General features: G+C 40.1%; 1 protein-coding gene across 47 annotated transcripts in view; it reads left to right on the forward strand.

Moving 5' to 3' along the window:
- Positions 1-22,422, forward strand: part of RIMS2 (regulating synaptic membrane exocytosis 2) — a 454,948-nt gene that overhangs the window by 66,550 nt on the left and 365,976 nt on the right. For 39 of the 47 annotated variants that reach the window (XM_089517761.1, XM_089517766.1, XM_089517768.1 and 36 more), the window contains one exon: positions 6,915-6,926. The exons of the other annotated variants lie outside the window; for them this stretch is intronic. In XM_089517761.1, the coding sequence (XP_089373887.1) occupies positions 6,915-6,926 (12 nt within the window). The remainder of the gene's footprint in view (positions 1-6,914; positions 6,927-22,422) is intronic. 47 annotated transcript variants of the gene reach the window in all.

Genomic DNA, 22,422 nt, shown 5'->3' on the forward strand with positions numbered 1-22,422 from the left:
ATGTATTACAATTAAAAAACAAAACTAAATAATTTGTTAGTCAGTTTTAAAAACTAGATGAAACAGTACAGTTTTATCACCTCCTAGAATAATATAGTTTTATCATCTCCTAGAAGCTCATGCAGTAGCATGGTGTAGTAGTTTGAGTGTTGGATTATGACTCTGGAGATCGGGCTTTGATTCCCAGCTGAACCATTGAAACCTATTGGTGACCTTGGGCAAGTCACACATTCTCAGTCCAGAAAACCCTATGATGTTGGAAACAACTTGAAAGCACACAACAATACAACAAGCAACTCAAGCCAGTTTTAACTTCCCCATGGAGAGAGTCCCACAACTGTGTTGTTGCTCCAGAGAAAGCTATTTCTCATGTAATCAACAACTTAGTTCTTGGACTGGTGGAACACACAATGGAGCCTCTACATATGATCTCAGTTTCTGGGTAGGCTGTTACAAGGGCAGTTGACATTTCACATTCTGATCCCAGGTAATTTCATAGAATCATAGAGTTGGAAGAGACCGCAAGGGCCATCCAGTCCAACCTCCTGCCATGCAGGAACTCTCAATCAAAGCATCCCCGACAGATGGCCATCCAGCCTCTGTTTAAAGACCTCCAAGGAAGGTGATTCCACTACAGTCCGAGGGAGTGTATTACACTGTTGAAACTTGCATCTATTGCTCCTAGTCTCTGGAGCAGCAGAAAACAAGCTAGCTCTCTCCTCAATATGACATCCCTACAAATATTTAAACAGGGCTATCATATCACCTCTTAGCCTTCTCTTTTCCAGGCTAAACATCCCCAGCTCCCTAAGTCCTTCCTCATAGGACATGGTTTCCAGACCCTTCCACCATTTTGGTCACCCTCCTTTGGACACGCTTCAGTTTCTCCACATCCTTTTTAAATTGTGGTGCCCAGAACTGTACACAATATTGCAGGTGGGGCCTGACCAGAGCGGAATAGAGTGGCACTATTACTTCCCTAGACACTACTATTGATGCAGCCTAAAATCGCATTGGCCTTGTTAGCTGCTGCATCGCACTGTTGACTCATGTTCAACTTGTGGTTTACTTGGATTCCTAGATCCCTTTCACACATAGTCTCATTCAGCCAGGTGTTGCCCATCCTATATCTGTGCATTTCATTTTTCCACCCTAACTTCAGCACCTTACATTTCTCCGTGTTGAAATTCATTTTGTTAGCTTTGGCCCAGCTTTCTAATCTATTCAGGTCATTTTGAATTTTGATCCTGTCCTCAGAGGTATTATCTACTCCTCCTAGTTTGGTGTCATCTGCAAATTTGATAAGTATGCCCCCATTCTGTCATCCAAGTCATTGATAAAGATGTTGAATAGCACTGAGCCCAGGACAGAGCCCTGTGGGACCCCAGTGGTCACTTCCCTCCAGGATGAAAAGGAGCCGTTGTGGAGCACCCTTTGGATTCGGCTGATCAACCAATTACAAATCCGTGTAACAGTTATCTTGTCTAGCCCACATTTTACTAGCTTGTTTGCAAGAATGTCATGGGGAACTTGTCAAAGGCCTTACTGAAATCAAAATATATTTTGTCCACAGCATTCCCTTCATTTACCAAGCTGGTAATTTGATCAAAAAAGAGAGTACATTTTAAGACTTGGTAGCTCAATGAGAGTACTGTAAACTGAGGTGCGTTACAGACCGCCGAAAAGTGGTGGTCTGCACCCGCCCCTTTCCCCGCTGGATCGCGGCCTCAGTGGCCAGAATGGCAGCTGCTGAGGCCTCGATCCGCCGCTTTCCAGGCCGTGGGGAAGCGGCAAAAGGCCACTTCCTCGAGGCCTGGAAAGGGGTGTCCTTGGGGCTTCAGGCCCCAAGGACACCCCGCGGCAGCGGGGAAGAGGAGAAAGGGGCCGCTTGGCCCCTTTCTCCTCTGTGTTGCTGGGTGCAGCCATCTAAAGGCTGCACCAGCGATGCAAGACCAGGAAGGAGCTCCGTTTTGGAGCTCCTTCCTGCGCCGATGAAAAGGCGCACTAAGTGCCCTTGTGCGGCGCGATGGCATCACGTCCGCACCGCCTCGTTTGGAGGCGGCGCGTTCATGACGCCATCATGGCAGCCCCCATGTAGATGGGGCGCTGCCATCTTGTACATCCTCAGGACGTATTAGCCTTGGGGGCGTCAAGAAGTGACGCCCCTTTTTAAACCTAGGACGTCCTGAGGACGTCCCTTATGGCGGTCTGTAACGTGCCTGAGTTTGGGGGGGGGGATGAAAGTTCAGTGTACTTTCAAGACTGGTGACATATCCTCTCTAAAGCACATGCAAAACATTAATTTGGCTACCATGTTTTACCCTAGATAGAGCTTTAAAATAATTTTTAGTGGCCACTCAACGCAGAACATGTTATAGCAGTCTAATCAAGAAATGGACATAAAAGGTTACACCTAGGTGAAGGCAATGCTAGCCACATAAAATTTGTGCATGCTAATTTATATACATGTATGCAAATTGAAAAATAATTAATTGAATTCACATTTCACAGAAAATAAGCTGATTAACTTCCCATCCAAATCACCTCAAATAATTTTTCAATTAATGTGCACCATACCTTTGATCCAAATCAATTTAATTAATTGGCCCATTATCCCTAATTAATTTCCCACCCAGATGATCCAAAATCTGCTCCAAAATAAATTTATCTTCAATTATAACCACCTATTAACCACCAATTCAATTCAAAATAAACAGGGCACACATTGTGATTCATTTTGCATGGTGAAAAAGATACTTATTATGAAGCTACGTGAGTGGCAGATCATGGCGGTCTTTTGCCCCCTTTTAAGCTTAGCTAAACCAAAGACAAGCTGGCAACTGCTTTAATACACCTGACCAAACAATTTCATCCTAGCAACATAAGTTGGAAATGACTTGAAGGTAAACAACACATACCACACACACAGCAACGTCTTAGCACTTCAAATGGATTGACAAATACAGAATCTACAAAACATGTCTGGGGAGAACTAGTTATGGAGAAGTTGCGTAAATCAGACCAGACAAATGGGTGAAATATGCATCCACTGCTAAAATGTTTTCTGCCAGTTTGAGGCCTTTGTAAAATGGAGGTTTACAAGACCTCAGAAAGTGCAACAATTATAGAGATGATTAATGACAGTTGTCTGGCTCAGACATAGCACCTACACATTTTCTGTTGACTCCAAAATGGACAAAATATCATGTTCAGAAATCATAATTTGATTTTAAACCTGTTTATCTATTTATTTCGAGTATTTATACCCCACTCTTCAGCAATAAAGGATCTCAGAGCGGCTGTTAATTTGACAGTTCCCTGCCCTCAGGCTTACAATCGAAAAAGGCATGACACAAAAGGAGAATAGAAGGGCGTTGGGGAAGGGGATCAAGTCCGCAGCTACTGCCATTCTTTTCTTTCTCCAAGATTCTTTTCTTTCTCCAAGGCCAGGGTGATAACAGCCAAGATGAAGGGAAGGCCTTTAATCTTCCTCTGGGCCTCAGCATGGTGGAGCTGTGCCTGGCTCTCCTTCTCTGCCTCCAAGGCCAAGATGGTAGCATGTAGCAGTTCACAGTATGATGTCTAGTTATCTTTATGTGGCAAGCTAATTCCTAGAAACAATAGTTTGGTCCAAAAGAGACAGCCCTGAATTGGCAGCTTCAAGCCATCCTGGAGAAAGCTGGATTAGGGCTGTGGCAACTGCATGCTGCGGCCCTAATCTGTCCTTTTGCCAGAGCAAAAAGAAGTGGCAGAAAGCCGTTCCTCTTAAAAGCCAGCTTTTCCACTGCTGCAGCAGCTTTGTGGTGCTCCTGTGGCATGTGGCATATAAACACTGTGCTGCTGGAGCACCGCAAAGCTGCCTGCTATGTGATCGGGTGGGCGACTTCACAGTGGCTTCCTGTCGGCTTGGGACGGTGCGTTGTCTAAATGCAAAGGGGCTGTTTGTTTCATCCGTCTTATTTGACCGCCACAGCAACCTGTGGTTTGCTTGAACTAGACGAGAATTGTAGAAGAGGAGGAGGAGTGGTGTGTTTGGCTTCAAACAAACAAACAAGTTTCATTTATATACCGCTTCATACTGCCTAAGCAGTGTCTAAGCGGTTTACAACTGTAAGCTAATTTGTTCCCAACAATCTGGGTACTCATTTTAGCAACCTCAGAAGGATGCAAGCCTGAGTCAAACTTGAGCCCTTTTACTGGTCTGGAACTCGCAACCTTTTGGTTTTGAGTGAGTGGCTGCAGTACAGGCATTTAACCACTGCGCCACCAGGGCTTCATGAATGAATTAGGCCACTATGATAACTGAGAGCTTTATCAGACAGGTTAAATAATATTGCTGGCATTTGAATGGCATGGCACTTTCTATTTATGTCATGCAGATATATTTTCTATATTAAAATGGATAAAATGGATGAAGTGACTTTCTTTAGTCTAATTTTTCTAATGCAGAGTATTTCCAGTAATGATCTCTGACCCTTAGTGATCTTTAAAGAACACATACTACCACTGATGCTTCAGGTTTAGAAACTATGGTGGGGTACACACCGCCAGAAAGAGGCACCTCCCTGGTGCCCCTCTTTGCTCTGCAGGAGCACTGCAGCAACCAAATTGCGCGGTGCTCCTGTGGAGCAAGAAAGGAGCGCTGGAAGTGGCTCCTCTTTGCGGCGTCACTGCAACAGCGCAAAGCGCGAGAGATGTCATGATGACGTTGCAGCTGCGGCACCCCATTTGGAAGTGGCGCAGCTGCGACATCATCGTTACGCACCCCATGTGGTGGGCGCGCCGCAGCTGTGGCACCCTCGTCACGTGTGACAGCTGCCGGGCATGTGGATGCTCCACCCATCAGGCAACCCTTGCACAGGACGAGGGCGTCTGTTCCGGGCCTATAATAACTCTTTCAGTTGATTTAAAATTTAAATTAGGTACTTTTTTGTACTTAGCTTTGACTATTAGACTATGAATTTTAACCAGTTGTGACCAGTTTAGGAATGCCATGTGTGAAGTGTGTAATTTAGGGTTACCTTAGATAAGGGGTAGGAAGCATATAACTTGTAGACTATATATGACGTCATATCCAAAGTCCCTCACCTCACAGCTAAAGTTGTAGCAGCAGCAAAAATAATATTTTCCCATTCCTTTTATTTTAAAATAAGCCTTGTGCTTGTACAGTACATTCTTGTGAGCTTAATATCATTCCTAGATACTTTTTGGAATTGAAAGTTACTTTGTGAACTAGGGGCGCATATATCATGAACTTTTTGTCTGGTGAAAAAGGGCTTCGAGAAAAGCTTCCAGCACTACTGTCTGCCTCTCCAAGAACCATGTGGGGACTGCCAGGTTACTTCTGAAGTAAACAAAGAAGGAGGAAAAAGTTTGGTTTTGCAATTTCAGTAGTAGTGTAGTCCTTGGCAGATGGTGAGGGGTGACCCCCAGGCCTGAAGAAGTTGCTCGTCTTTGTCTTAAATTATTCAATATGTGTTAGCTTGTATATTTTCAAATGTAAGCAATGGAGCTATATATGGCTGGATTCAGACATACCAACAAATTATAGTTTAGCTAAATAAACATTGCTTTAGTGTTATGTATCAATCAAGATAGCATTTGCATTCACATTTAATATTGAGCCATAGTTTAGTATTATGCAAACAAGCCTTGGACCCCTGAACTTCTCCATCCCGTGATGTACTTCCACTCTCAGCTAGAGAGTGGCCCTAAAGGGGTGACTTGATGCTGCACCTTTGATTGCTGGATTGGGGCAGCAGCAACCACATGCTGTGGCCCTGATCCGGCTGTTTGCTGGTGCAAAAAGAAGCAGCAGAAAGCCACTCCTTTTTGAGCCAGCGAAAGCCTGCTTTTCTGTTGCCACCTTGGCTTTGTGGTGTTTCTGCGGTGTGCAGTGTATAAACGCTGCGCTGCTGGAGTGCCACAAAGCTGGCCATCAGGTGGGCGGCTTCACTGTGGCTTCCTGCCGGCTTGGAGGCATGCGTCGTCTGCCCAAGCTGCTGGGAAGCCACTGCAAAATGGTTGTCTGTTTTGCCCCATAATCTATTTTTTTTTTTGTTAATTCAGGACAAATAGTTGTTAGTTTTAAGTTTGGTTTGTCTCAACAAGTGAACTTCAGATTGTGATTTCCAAGCCTGGCTTCATCAAAATTTAGATGAAATGGCAATTGACAGTTAGTTGAAAAGAAAAGCAGATCTGATCATCCCTCTGTCGAAATGCTGAAGGAGAAGAGGTAGGGGAGAAACATGCTTATGTGTAGTATTTCATCCAAACAAAGCAACTGTGTAATTCTAAAACTATCTATAGCAGTGTTCAGACATAACTAAAACTTTCAGTCATTAATTAGAATCATGTCCAGACAACATTTATGTAGATGAAGAGTCTGCTGTTTTTGGAGGACTGAGATATTGAAGTTTAATGCACGGGCCCTGAAATGGGCCTGTTGCGTTCCAAAACGGGGGCACGCACGGAACGGGATGGGGATAGGAACGCATCTTACTGCACAAGGGAATGTCGCTGCTGCCGCCAGGTGTTCCAATCGCGTCCTACATCTGTTCCAGAGGGCGCGATTTCTGAGAACTGTTCCAAAGCGTTATCAGAAATCGCGCCCTCTGAAACGGATGTAGGATGCGATTGGAATGCCTGGCGGCCCCCGTTTTAAAATGCAACGGGCCCATTTCAGGGCCCGTGCAATCAACTTCATTGGTTATTTTTTCTGGGCACTCCATTGTTTATTTTCTATAAGCTCATAGACCTCTTGCAATTTTATGTTTTATGTAGCTCTTTGTATTCTGTGTACTAACAGATACCACTATGTATATGTGTATATTTTCTAGAGTAGAAGTAACTTTCTTTTTCTCTTTTGTCTTTTCCTGTTCTTTCTCACTTGCTTTCATGGATATGCTCTCCAGGAGGATAAAGTGGTTAGAACCTTTTTTTTCCCTCAGATAATTTGCTTTTTACTATTTTGTGTTCAAATGGTTATGTTATTGGTTTGTTGAGGTGCAATTATGAGATGGTGTGCCATTTAGAGTTTAATAGCTCTATGGGAACATAGGTATTTGCTTGGTTTTCCTGTAGTAAGTATATGTGCGAAGAGGATGTACACATCGCCAAGCACTGGGTATGGGGACATACAGAGCACATTTACCATTGCACAGCAATTAACTATTTATTTATTACTAAATATCTACAGCTTTTTACTGCATGTTCATTGCATGTTTTAAAATATAAGTCACTCCTTCACACCACATATTTACAGCAGCAAGTAAGACACACGGATATGGTATATCTGTGGTATTGTGTAGTGCAACAGCTATAACTAAGGTTAATATTATTTAAATTTTACATATGATATGAACTTTAGTTTTAGATTTTACATATGATATGTACAGATGTGTGCAGTATAGTGAGCATGTTTGAAGAATTAACAGTCAACTCAGCACTAATTGTTTTTCTCTTGAACATTACAAAAGGGGTGTGTGTCATAGGAATATAACTTTATTGTGGCTGTTGTAATAGACTCATAATTAGTAGCCTATTTAATCCCATGAGCTATCTGAGCTTCAGCAACTTAAAGTTAGTTGCTTGCTGCAAATGGTTTATAATTTAATCTAACAATGCAGACATAAATATACTTGTTAGTGAGTAAAACCCACAAACACATTTATATTTACTTATAAGGATATATGCACAGGATTGCTATGCCCATGATGATGAAGTGACAAAAAGCTTAGAGATGCTATTCAGTGAATATAATGTGAATAGATGTGATCAGGCTTTAATATGTAAAACTAATGTACATATTTATGATCTACTGCACACACCATATGATCAATAATATTAAAACAAGAACAGTATGCATGCATATTTAAAGTATCTTACCTGGCTTGCTTGAAGGGGAGAAAAACTTTATCTGCATGACACATATGCTAAAATACACCATTAAATGGCATTTATAAAGCATTCACTCCTTCACATCTTCAGCCAAGAGAAAACATGAAAAGCTTATAGTAGTATGATAAATATAGTGTTCTATGATTGCTACTGTATTTTATTTTTATTGAAACTGCAAAGAGAGAAAATGGCTGTGGCAAATGTTTATATCGTTTAGTACTAGAGACTCTCTTGCTGCTGTCTGTCATACCTTGTGCAAGTAACATCTGAAGTAGAAAAATATACACAACAGCAAATCCTGAGTGAGCTGGGCCTAAGGCCTAAATTCAATTGCTAGTCCAAAATGGATTAGATCCACATAATGAGTTGCTGAATGGTAAATCAACACTATTTAGGTTTGAATGGCTTAGGTAATTGGTTTAGTTGGGACTAGTGACTGGATTTAAGCCAGAGCTTTTAGTTGTTGAAGACATTCTCTTGAACTTATTATGATATAAATAAAAGTCCACAAAGGGATGGTACATGAGAAGCTAGCTTCCAGCTGCCTTCGAGACATGGCATATACACGACACACACCCTCATGATGCCCAGAAGCCAGCTTCATGTCGCCTGCCACCTGGCTGCCCAACTGGTTCCATGCACTCCAGCGGTGCTGCATTTAGACACTGCACACTGCTGGAGCACCATGAAGCTGCAGTGGGGTGGGAGAAGCTGGATTTTTGCCAGTAAAAAAAGGAGAGGCATTTTGATGCTTCTTTATGGGCTGGCAAAAACGTGGGTTCTGGCCGCAGCGTGTGGTTGCTGCGGCCCCAATCTGACTTTCTCAGAGATGGCTTCAAGCCGCCCCTTTGGGGTGGTCTGTTACGCCCCTAAGGTGCATCTGTACTGTAGAAATATGTACTTTGACACCACTTTAATTGCTATGGCTCCACCCTACAAAATCCTGGGATTTTAGTTTGGTGAGGCACCAGCACTCTTTGGCAGAGAATGCTAAATATCTTATAAAGCTACAAATGCCAGGATTCCATAGGATGGAGATACAACACTTAAAGTGGTGTCAAACTGCATTGTTTTTTTTTAAAAATGTAGATGAACCCTAAAAGAGTTTTAGAATTTCTGACAGGAACTACCATATATATTCGACTATAAGTCGAGGGCAGGTTTTGGGGCTAAAATTATGGATTTTGATATGACTCATGAATAAGTCAAAGATAAAACGTATGTAACAAAGTCGAAGGTATTTAACAAAGGATGTGAAGAATGATTCTAAGGAAACCTATGCCAAACAACTTACAAAATTCCAGCAGACATAACTGTTTGTGTTCGACACTAAAGTGTAGATGGATGAGAGAGTAGAAGGTATCAGTGGTTTCAGGACACATTACACTTTTGCCTTTCAACAAGAAATGATTCTATTTTTTAAAAAATAAGAGTTAATGTAAAGTACTTACATTGACCCATGGATAAGTTGGCTCAGGTTTTTTGGATCAATTTTTAAATTAAAATTTTTAGACTTGTACATGAGTATATACAGTAAATAATTTATTGTGTAGATTTTGTTAACACAGTTGGCCCTCTGTATGCATGGATTCTGCATCCACAGATTCAACCATCCACAACTTGAAAATATTCCAAATATACAGTTGGCCATCTTTATCCACAGATTCTGCATCCACGGATTCAACCATCCAAGGCTTGAAAATATTGGGAAAAAATCCAAACAGTAAACTTTGATTTAGTCATTGTTTATAAGGGACACCATTTTACTCATCCATTGTATGTAATAGGACTTGAACATCCCTGGATTTTGCTATCCATAGAGAGTCCTAGAACCAAGTCCCAGAGGGGATACCAAGAGAGATGGGCCAGCCACAGGAGGCATGATGGTGAAGGCGCTCCCCAGTTTCTCTCATTTCAGTGTGCAAGAACATGAAAGCAAGATGCTTTCAGAAGGCTCCAAGCCATGAAAGTTCACTGTGGAGGGCATTTTGTAGCCAGTCATGCTCACAGAGACTCAAAACATTCACTCTGCTTTCCTGGTTTTATACAGTACAAATATTACTCAATGGTAGTGTAACCCATCAAATAAGTAAGTACTGGATTATGTTGTAATTTTGATTTTCTGCCTTCCATTCCCTTGGCCTGGCAACTGGACAGGATTGGGATGTGATCAGCAGCTGCTATGGAACGTCCGTGTGTTCGTGTCATGAATTTACAACAGAACAGAGAAAAAATGATGTGGCATGGCTTGTAGCCACAAATGCTCCATTTTGGTGTGTCCTTCCTTGCAGTGGGAGGGGACAGTGAAGACCACATTAGTTGCCGGGCCTTTGTGGGAGCCCCTCTATCTACACCTGGCCCAATTTTTCCCCTCTGTCTACACCTGGCTCAAGTCTTTGAAAAAAACTGATTTATTTTCACTAGGTGCATAAACCTGCCAAATCAAAGTCTTCACTTTTTGAATGTTAATTTCTAACACCACAAACCTACCTTGATCATCTGCTAAAACCAGTTCAGGAGCAAATTGAGGGGTTATAAATGAAACCTCTTCTTTTAATTGGTTCAACAGAAACAAATCCCCCTAATATTTTATAACTTAAGTATTTTACATGTATTTTCTTAATATGAATTTCATGTAATAAATTATGTCCTTTTAAAGTGTCTTAAAAAAAGTAATATTTTTTCTTCAACCCATTCACATCTCAACACTTACATTTCTAATCCATTTTTAAGCAGAAGAGCCAGAAGGACTAGTCCCCAAAGCACTTTTCATTGGCATGCAGTTCTTTCTCTACTGCAATGGTTGCATCTCTGTGGATTTCTTCTTTGTAACATCTTGTCTATCTTCTTCCAAATCCTTCTTAAATCTTTCCAAAAGTTTGCTTGCTTTATGCACTGAATTCACTCTATATCTTTATATCTATATTTATTATCTATATTGTTTGAAAGTAATAATTCCTTATAATTTGTCCCATTTTACTGGAATCCTTCTTGGTTTAAGCTTCTCATTCAAAAAGAACCAGTCCTTTTACACAATATGTGTATTGAAATTTCCTTAAAAACAGTAATAGATTACTCATCAATTGGTAAACTGTTTTCATAATGCTGCTAAAAAATCTGAACCTTGTTGATTTCATAGTAAAATTAACTATAATATCCCCTAGCAATGTTGCATAATGAGAATTTGATTTGGTAGCCATGGTCCACATGCATCTCCATATTTGACGCTTCATGTTAAAAAAAACCCTGACAAACTGTAGTCATATTTTCTTGATGAGTACTGTCCTCCACATCTCTAAAACTTAAATGAAGTTCTTTAAAAAAAAAATCAATTGCTAAATTATCCAACTTTTTCTGCATCTCAAGGTTCATTAGATCTGATTTTAATTTCATTCTCAAATTCTCTTGTCAAATCTGCTGTCATTTGAGCCATCTGCCCTTTTATTAATTTAAATTCTTCCATCACTCTATGAACAACATCAGGAGATCCAGATCTAAAGCAGCTCAGCATAACACAGTTCTTACTTCTCTTTTCAGCAGTAGCTTCACATCAGCAGTAACAGCATCCCTCTCATAAGACTGAGGGGTCATGCAGACCGGCAGCTTGGACTGGCCTTGGAACGGAAGCTCTGTTGTCCCCAGTAGCGGTGCGGCTGTGTACACACATCACCACTGGGGACAATGAGGGCTGTCCCTAATGGAGATGCAGCCAAGTGCACGTGCTCGCCATTGAAGTCTTGTTGTCCCTAATGGTGGCACGACTGCCTGCATGTGCCACCATTGGGGACAATGAAACTCGAGCATTCATGGATTTTGGTATCCATGGGGTGGGCCCAGAATGGATTCCCCATGGGTACCCAGGGCCAACTGTATTTTATCCTTCTACAGAAGTACAGAATATTATATGATCGATCATAAGCCTTGTATAAAGTATAGAGTTACCTTTTCATTTGATAATGAAAAGAGATAATTATTATTATCTCTGACTGAGACTTCTGAGTCTTTAAAATAATATATGACTTGCTTGAAACAAAGTTTGTACTTCATAACCCTAAAATAAGACCACTGATGTGTGTGTGTGCATTGCATGTGTGCCTTTGTGTGTCTGTGTTTATATGCACATACATAGTTTCTAGCTTAGATCAGGCATCTGGCTCCATCCTGGCTTCTGAGGGAGAGAGAAAGTAGGCCAATCCCATCAGGCCTCCCCAAAGAAACTGAGCCCTTCCCAGAAGGCTTCTGGCTCCATCCTCCACTCCCTTCCCCTTTTGTGTCATGTCTTCTTAGATTGTAAGCCTGAGGGCAGGGAACCGTCTAATTAAAAGATTGTATATACAGTGCTGTGTAAATTAACAGCGCTATATAAATAAAACTTAATAATAATAATAATAATAATAATAATAATCAGTCAGTGTCTTTTTGATTCTTTTATATGCATAACTTATGCCCAGAGATACAAATTCGAATCAATTGACCTGGGTGCAGGTTAGACTCATGTAATCCCACCTCGATCCACAGGGAGAGGTGGGAAAATACAAATAAAAATTATTATGATTAAGTAACTTCTGTGAATCAACTTGCCTTGACTCTTGCCATAACTCATGACTTGCATATTTTTAGCTGCCGAGCATGGGATGCCTTTAGGTTCCTTTAGGATCAAGGCAAGAGGTTCTTTTAATATCAAAAGCAATAACCACACCTGTTGGAACGATCTAAAACTTTATTGCCAACTTACATAGAAAAGGCTATATGGCAAGGATACAGGAAAAAGTATCTGAATAGTCTCACATTCCTTCAGCTGCTGGGAGCTCAGGTACAACAGCAGAGACACACCAGGCCATTGATGTGCAGCGCCTATATTGTCCTGGTCTGCACCAAGCTCTCTTATGACAATTCTTAAGGGTTTCTATAAGCAAAGCTGCACTGGATTATATGCTACTTCTGCACTTCCACTAAAGCACACCTGTTCTGTGCCCTTAATTACATCCACATTTCGTCTAATCATCTAAACAACTTTTACTACATATATAACAGAATGACTATATCTACACTTAGCATTCTGGGATGTGCCCTGGCAGACAGCTAATAGATTCATAGAATCATAGAGTTGGAAGAGACCACAAGGGCAATCCAGTCCAGCCCCCTGCCATGCAGGAAATCTCAATCAAAGCGTCCCCGACAGAAAGCCATCCAGCCTCTGCTTAAAGACCCCCAAAGAAGGAGACTCCACTACACTCCGAGGAAGGAGTGTGTTCCACTGTCGAACAGCCCTAACTGTCAGGAAGTTCTTCCTAATGTTGAGGTGGAATCTCTTTTCCTGTAGCTTGCATCCATTGTTCTGGCTTTTAGACTCTGGAGCAGCAGAAAACAAGCTTGTTCCCTCCTCAATATGACATCCCTTCAGATATTTAAACAGGGCTATCATTTAATCCCTTAACCTTCTTTTCTCCAGGCTAAACATTCCCAGCTCCCTAAGCCGTTCCTCATAGGACATGGTTTCCAGACCCTTCACCATTTTAGTTGCCCTCCTTTGGACATGCTCCAGTTTCTCAATGTCCTTTTTCAATTGTGGTGCCCAGAACTGGACACAATATTCCAGGTGGGGCCTGACCAAAGCAGAGTACAGTGGCACTATTACTTCTCTTGATCTAGAGACTATACTTTTATTGATGCAGCCTAAAATAGCATTGGCCTTTTTAGCTGCCGAATCACACTGTTGACTCATGTTCAACTTGTGGTCTACTTGGACTCCTAGATCCCTTTCACATGTTGTCTCGTTCAGCCATATTGTGCCCTCTAATACAAATTTTCTTCATACCAAGGCCATATGAAGGATAAACATGCTGCCAAGGTTGTGAGCAAAGCTAGCCAAGGTGTGAAGTACAAAGGTTTCTGGGGAAAATATGCTAAAGGTCAGGTATAATGGAAAAATTCACACATGGCACCTAAACCTCCTTGTACAATGCTCTTCCAGTGATCTACACTACAATTGAATATCCAGTACTATGTATCAGAAAGGTTGCAACTGATTTTTGGGTATTGTCATTTCTAATGTCAAATTTGTATCCATTTATCTTCTTGTGTAGAGACTGTACTGTTTGCTCAATGTAGAGTGTGCAGGGGCATTGCCAATGTTATGTACTGGATTAGTTGTCAACTCTGCTCTACTCATATAACTTCAAAAAGGACAGAATTCACCCCGATATTACACATACTGTACAGGGCACAACATGGTATAAAATTTAATATGGGTGAACTGTGAGATAGAGTTTGTCAGCAGAAAACTGGCTACAGTACATGTCAGCATGGGGAGAATGCCAGGTGGTCTGGAATGTAAACAAGATAAGGAAAACACTTGCACACTTGAAGCATTTGTGCCTTTCCTCAAGAAGGGAAGAGAACAGTAGATTTGGAAGGAAGACAAACCATGATATGTATCCTAGCAGGGACAGGTGGGATAATAAACACACCTACCATACCACAAGTCTCTATGTCATCTGGATAACAGATATTGTATACCTCAGTTGTAGTTTATTTTTATGTGTCAGCTGACAAACTGAATGGGTATAAGGAGAAGATAAAAAAGAAACCTAGGCCTGTTACAGACTTCCAAAATAAAGCTGCTTCGGGTCTCTTTGGAGTTATGCTGTTTAAATGATGCATGCATCCTAAGAATCTGGAAGCTGCACCAAAGCTGGACTCCAGTGCTTAGGAATGGAGTGTGGCTTTGGTGCGACCTCCGGACTCTTAGGACCCATGCATCATTTAAACAGCATACCTCCAAAGAGACCCGAAGCAGCTTTATTTTGGCAGTCTGTAACAGGCCCTAGAGAGAGTTCTTACCAGACTGCCTTTGAGCAAGTCTCCCACAAAGAAGTGTGTTGTCCCTGACAACCATGCTATTCTTGATAACCTGATAGTCCCATAATTGGCCTGGATATGCTGCCCAAACATGCTGTGATACAGTAAGGCTTATAAAATAAAGATTGCTTTAAATCAAATTGATTTAATCACAGTTAAATCACAGTTTAAATCACTACTCAGAAAGTCTTGATTTAATCATGTGATTTCCCCCCGCGAAGGGTACTCTTCCTCGCTATAAGCTTAATATCTATTTTCTGCATATATAGATTTGCAAAAGAACGATGGGATTGTGATCCCAGCAGATACAAATTCACAGTTTTGAGAACTGCAAAACCAAGCATCTGTTGTAATATCCTCAGGACAGAAAAACTGCCCAGTAATCTTAGAGACTCCTCTGGAAGAGCATGACATTGTGGATGGATTAATGGAATCATACACCAAATAAAATGTAAACATTGCTTGAATATACATTCTCATGCTACTTAATTAAAAATGAATCCTGATTTCATGATGAATAAGTTTGGAATCATAACGTGTCTTAAAGAGAAAACTATCTTCAGATAGATTTTTCTTCAAAAAGCATTTAATTAAAAAAAACTGATTTCAATGAGAGAAAAAAATTGTGATTTAAATTTAAAAAAATCTGATTTAAGTATAAAAAAAGACAATTTCCTTAAAAAAAAATAATTGATTTTTATCCACTCCTGAGTGGTCCTTACTATGCTTGTAAATGATACTTGCTATATGATCTGTAAGTTAATGATGTAATAGATGCTGTTATAAGTTAATCACATAACAAATGCTGTTTAGGGTTAATAATACTCAAGGAGATTAAAGCTGTCTAGTCAGTTTTACTGGGCGGTCTGTTTCGGCAAGGACCCTCAGTCTCTCAAAGAGTTCATCAGCCACTTGGGTTTGAGAAGGGAAGAACTGAAGTGGGGTAGATGGAAGAAGGGGAAAGGGAACATTTGCAAGCCAAGGATGAGATTTTAAGATGGGTCAGGAATGAGTTAGGTGAATAGAAAGAGGGTGGGAGTATTTGCAAGGATAAGAATTGAAGCTGGGACAGGAGTAAGAGAGGTGACAACAACAACTCTCTCTAAATGTCTAGAAATGAATGGAGCAACAATTCTTTGTCCCAATTCCTGGATTCTAAAAATAGTGACTAGCTGCATAATTAAGCACTCTGGTTTTAAATGTGTGATAAATGATAGCAATCTTGGTTCTCCTTTTAGACAGGAAGACCAGAAGTGCCCTTCTTTTTTACTGTTCTTCAGTACTCTACTCTTTAAGACTGTGGTCTCTGGTGCACCTCTTTCATGTTGAGTGTAGCCTGTGGGGGAATAGACATGCTTATCAAAAAGGAAGCCATACCCAAACCCAAACCCTGAAGGTAGAGAGAATTGTGGACTGAGGATGTATTTGAGGAGCCCAATTCTGTTCAGTGATTGTGGCAGCTAAGGAGCTGGAGAGCATCCCTCCCCACCCAAGAAATATCATGATAAGGATAGTACCCGTATTTTCACAATTACCCACTTTAGACAAATCTGCTAGAGCTGAACAACAGAAGATGAATGAACATACATTTGCCCAGAATAGCATCCTGTAAAACAGCATGACTGTTAGGGATAAAATCTAGGTTAGTTGTATAGCCAAGCTAGAATCCTGTCACCTGATACTGAGTGGTATTGTAACAGTACATTGAAACACGTGTAGTGTTGCTAGGATGGTTAATTTTTCTTTAAATACCAAGCCACAAATATAGCGTTTGCCATATTCTCTGCTCTTTCAATATAACATTCCTTCTATTCAGTTAGAACATTCCTTCTATTCAGTTAGAAAGACCAGTGATCCAAATAGTCTAGGATTACCTGCCCTGCCTGGCATTGGATTGCATGGATTCATGCTTTGGTCTTCACCCAAAGTACTCCATGATGTTGTTAATTAGAGAAATCTCGGACATTATACATGAAAAATATTTATTGTACATCTGAAATAAAGCTCCTCCCTCATAACGCCATTCGAGGAATACTCTAAAAGCTTTTTAGTTACAGAGCCTGAATGTTAAATTGAGTTGGAGTGTTAAGTTATATTTACCACCTGGTGAGCCATTCAGAAATGATATCAAATGCTGTTAGGTTTCAGGCATGGGCCTTTACCAAAGTTAGCTAAGCAAATCCCTTGTTTTAGCCACAGGTGTGTAACAGCACACCTAGGATTTTATTGAGCACAGTTGGACATTGTGGCACAGCAGGAGACTATAAATATTTAATAAGATAGATTTGGCTTCAGGTGCTGGAAACCAGTGCTGATATATATAAATAATGAAGACCATGCTAGTAAGAGAGTAAAGCAGAAAATATATCTAGGTGTTCTTTTGTTCCTGGCTGCATGCTTATACTCTATGGCTGGTAAAGAGCAGCTGATTGAAAACTTTGGGATTTACTTGGAAATATTCTTGCTACAACTGGATCAACACCCTTTTTAAAATAGTAAATGAATCCTTTATTTTGTTTTGAATGGTAATTTATGGTACACATATTTTTTTCCTCTTATTGGAGATGCTACATCAAGACAATAGGCTTAAGAAGAACAACATCATGCTAATTTTTAAAGGATTTTGGATATAAACACTTTCCAACACACCATCATTTTATTTTTTAAGTATCTATTGTGTTTTACCAAGGATTTTTTTTAATTGCATACTATAAGAAATAGAATATTACTAATTAACTGGTTTTAGTAATAATAAGATGCCTGCAGACATGAAGAAACAGTAGAGAAGAATGGCTTTCAGGTAGCTAAGTTCACCCTCTTAATTTGTATTTGTGAATTGCTATAAATGCTATATCATTTTCTATGATAATTTGGTCAGTAGTGGTTATCTAAAGAGCTACATTTTTATACGTATTAGGAAAGCTACTGGAGCTTTCAATTAATGATAAGCATGGTGAGTACAAAATCTAGAGTTTTTTGTCTCTTTCAAATATTCTGCCTCGGAGCTCAATATGTTATATAACATTTATATAGTTATATAGTAAAAAGGTTAAATTATGCTATCTGCAACAACGGCCCCAAATAATGTTAATTTATTTTCTTCTTGTGTAGTTGGCAAAGAGACTTGGTATTTGATTAAATATTGATTATTGCTATACACAATATGGTAGAGGTTTTGCAATATATTAATTTCTCCAACCTCCCTAAGTTCCTGAGTATATCATTCAGCTGTAAAATACTTTGAACACGCACACATGCATGACTTTGTAACTTGATCATTTTTATTGTTATGCCTGCATGGAATGATTAATACATTGCAGAAGTTGTAAAATTCAGAATCCAAATTAAATTATGTCTGTAAATAACAATAATGCATCTAAGCAGAGCATTAAACGTTTAGGAAGATATTCTTGTCAACAATTCTAATCAGAATTCTTATGCATTAAGAATCAGTCTGATAGCAAATTTAAACAGACTCAGAATTTGAAAACAATTGGTCTCTGTTTGCTGAATCCAGAGAGCATTTGCACTGTACCTGCTGAAGTAGGTGGGCACTTCAGTCCTTGTTACATAAACTAGTGAGGCGGTATAGAGATAGTGCATATTTTGTGCACAATAGGTCCCATGTTCAATCTGTGGCTAGGAAACAAATGTTGCTTGAAACACTAGAGAACTTCTGCCAGTCAGTGTCAACAACTCTGAACTGAAGAGAACAATGGTCTGACTAAATATAGGAAATTTCTTGTAGTGATAATGTGTATATAGTTTATTTTAAATCCATTTTGGTACTGTTACTGTGCCCAAACATTTGCTTAGGATATAGACGATAGGTCTGTGTTAGTATGAAAGAGAATCAATTAGTTTTTGGAAGAATGAGGTTTTCTTCTCTGAACAATAGTGAGAACCACTTCTGATGGCCTTCCCAATGTATCATCACTGACTAATAGCTATCCTAACTGTGAATGATGGGGACTGTATTTCAAAGCACAAGGAGGACACTGTGGTGGGGAAAGCTGCTGGAGAAACAGTGTGATCTGTAAATTATCTAAGACATTAAGTGGAGCATGTGATAACTTAACTAGAGTGTGAGGCCAATTTACGTAGGCTTTCCACAAGACATACATTAGCATTTGCAGTGATAAGCACCGCAGTATTTGAAGGGAAGATGCTTCTGTAAATATTCAGAGGATAATACTTTCTAGGGAGCTGAATCCAATTGTGGTTCCAACATGTTTCCACATATACCCAAGTGTTTGTGGATATGTGTTTGCTTCAGCATTTGTTCTGTTTCAAGTATGAAACAATGCTGAAAAACTTTAGAATTACTTGCTTGTGAATTAGGAATAGTAATACATTCCCTTGCTTTTCACTCCTAAACATTTCTTCTTCTAGAAGAAAAAAAAACATATAGGAAAAACTGTTCATGACTTGTTCAGTTCTAAGTAAACTGATCCAAAGGAAGAAAGATAGATGCTGTGTTGTTTATTTTCTGGAATAGTGTATTGTTAACTGTTCTCTGTGATGAGCTAGTTCATGGGCGCCAAGAACATCTCTTTTCATTACTTCATCAGCCACCCACTCCTCAATTGCCAATTTCTTTAGCAACCTTGATTGAATACATGGCATATAGATTGACATTTGAGCTTAAAATAGAGGCTCTAATTTTTTTTATTTTCAAATTGTGCCTTTCACAGGAGAATTCCAAAAGCCATTTTCTGTGTCCAGAAAGAGAACCTAGATGTTGTGCCCTGTGGTGCACAAATGCAGATGCAAATCTCTCTGGAAGCCAAGATGACTAGACAGAGGCTGTCATACTTTGGCCACATCACGAGGAGACACTACTCACTGGAAAAAACAATAATGCTAGGAAAGGTACAGGGACGCAGAAAGAGAGAAAGACCACATGCTAGATGGATGGACTCTATTAAGGAGGTCATGGGTATGAATATGCAGGACCTGAGAAGAGCAACGGAGCATAGGGAGTCTTGGAGATGTCTCATCTACAGGGTTGCCATGGGTTGAGATCGACTTGAGGGTGGATAATAACAACAAAACACTTTTGTGTGGTAAGTGCTTGGGACACAAAGCATTAGTACTTTTACTAGTGGAAGAGACTGAGGACTGTTGCACATACCTCTTGGATCCATGGTGACTATGTGACATGATGAACAGGGTGATTGACTTATTCACCACAAATAGAAGCTATCATTTTGTGTACCACTTCACCACACACCTCAATTAGGGCTGACTAGTAACTTGTGAAATTACTGGTTCTCCCTGAGGGAGATAAGACAGCCATTGATCACAGAGCAGGGAATCATCAGAAGCACAAAAGAAGAAGAAACAAACAGGCAAAGAACCGAATGCTCCCATAATCCAGTGAATCAGACATGACTCAGACAAAGAGTAAGTTTGTTTCTGATCCCCAGCACAAACCCAGATACAATTTGGAAGAAATGTAGTTCAAGTCTATATGGTCCAGTCGCAAGAGGAATAAACTGAAGAGGGACTTTATGGAACATGAGAGAGAAAGGTGAAACCAGTTGGAAGAGTAACAGCTTCCTCTGTGCTGCTCCATATGTCCTTGCAACACTTCAGTTCTCTTCCCAAGGGGAGACATCATCAAAGTGTGTTATTTGCCAAATGGATTTTCCTGTTCAGAAAAAGACATGCTTTGATGACCAGCTCCTCTTGGGAGCAGAACGGAAGTGCTAAGATGTCTTTTGGAGTTTGAAGAAAGCCGCTACTCTTCCAATTGGTTTCATCTTTCTTTTCTTGTGTGGAAAAGTCCTAAAACTTCAGACGCTCTGTCAGCCAAAGCAGGAATAACAGAATCATAGAAAGGAGGAAGGGAGGGGGACTAAAAAAAGGAATGTGGCAACACCTTTAAGACTAACTAGTGGTTATTTTATCATGAGCTTTCAGATGCAGTACAGAGTGATATTGAGGCCTCAGGTAAAAGCATATTGATATGATTGTGGGAGTGGAATAGAATTGATAGGATCCAGGCCTGCATGAAGTGATACAGGTCCTTCAGCTCTTTGGAGTGGTCTGCTAGTGTTGATGTGTGTAAGCAATAAGTCGGCATACCAAAAGTAGTTTCCCTGGGTTCAAAACTCTCTCTGAGAAGATTCCTTTTGTTATATGTGCAGTAGCAAGGACTCTTGCATTAATATACATGCTGCAATATAATTTACTTGAAGCCACTTGAAAACTGGAACCAGTTTTTTTAGCTTGCAAATACATTATGGTTGGCAAAAAATATGTAAATAACACAATATATATCATTTTTGATTGCATGCATACAAAACTAAATGATACACTGTGTTGTTTTCAACTACCTTCAAGTAGACCTCAACAGATGGCAACCCTTTGAATGAGACATCTCCAAAACACCCTATCCTCAGTAGTTCTGCTCAAGTACTGCAGATTTAGGGCCATGGCCTCCTTGATTGAATCTATACCCCTGTAATGTGGTCTTCCTCTTTCCCTATTATCTCCTAACTTACAAAGCATTATTGCCTTTTCTAGTGAAGTATCTTCCCATGATATGTCCTAAATATGACAGTCTTGGTTTAGTCATCTTGGCTTCTAAGGAGAGTACAGGCTTGATTTCTTTTAGGACTCATTTGTTTGTCTTTTTAGCCATCCACAGTATCCACAGAATTCTTTCAGCACCACATGTCAAATGAATTGATATTCTTTCTTTCTATCTTTCTTTTCTTTCTGTTTACCATTCTTTACCATCCAGCTCTCACACACATACATAGATATGAGAAATATAATGGCATGGTCAAACCTAACTTTAGTATTCAGTGATATATCTTTGCTCTTCAGGATCTGGTCTAATTCCTTCATAGCCGCTCTTCAGAGTTCTAGTCTTATTCTGATTTCCTGGCTGCTATCTCCATTCTGAACAATGATTGATCCAAGTATGGGAAATCTTTTGACTATTTCAGTTTCCTCATCATTTTTGTTGTTGTTGTGGTGTTGGTGTTGGTGTTGGTGTATCTTCAAGTCAAATCCAATTATGACGACCCTAAGGTGACTCTATCATGGAGTTTTGTTGGCAAGATTTGTTCAGAGGAGGTTAGCCATTGTGTTTTCCTGAGGCTGAGAGCATGTAACTTGCCCAGGGTCACCAAGTGGGTTTCACAGCTGAATGGGGAAGTGAACCCTGGTCTCCTCATCACCTGCACTGAATTTATGTAAATTCTTCATTATCATTATTTTTGATTTCTCAGTGTTCAACAGTAAACCAGCCTTAGCACTTCCTTCTTTCACTTTCTTCAATAATTGTTCCAAGTCTTTGTTATTTTCTGATAGTAATATGGTGTTACTTGCATATCTTAAATTCTTGACATTTTTTCCTCCAGTTTTCACATCTCTTTCCTCTTAGTCTAAACCTGCTCTTTCTATGATATTTTCAGCGCACAGTTTGAACAAACAGGGTGACAGAATGCAGTCTTGCCTGAGCCCCTTTCTGATTGAAAACTACTCTCTTTCTCTGTATTGTGTTCTGGCAGTAGCTTCTTGACCTGAGTACAGGTACACATTAGGGCAATCAAGTGTTGTGACATGCTCAGTTCTTTTAAGAGCAATATATCTTTTTGCGAGCTATCAGTCAAAGTTTGCCATGGAGCCTTATTGAGATGATTCATT

Source organism: Sceloporus occidentalis, unplaced genomic scaffold (genome assembly GCF_023333645.1).
Source record: "Sceloporus occidentalis isolate IW3139 unplaced genomic scaffold, rSceOcc1.0.p SCAF_3, whole genome shotgun sequence".
Classification (NCBI taxonomy): Eukaryota; Metazoa; Chordata; class Lepidosauria; order Squamata; family Phrynosomatidae; genus Sceloporus; species Sceloporus occidentalis.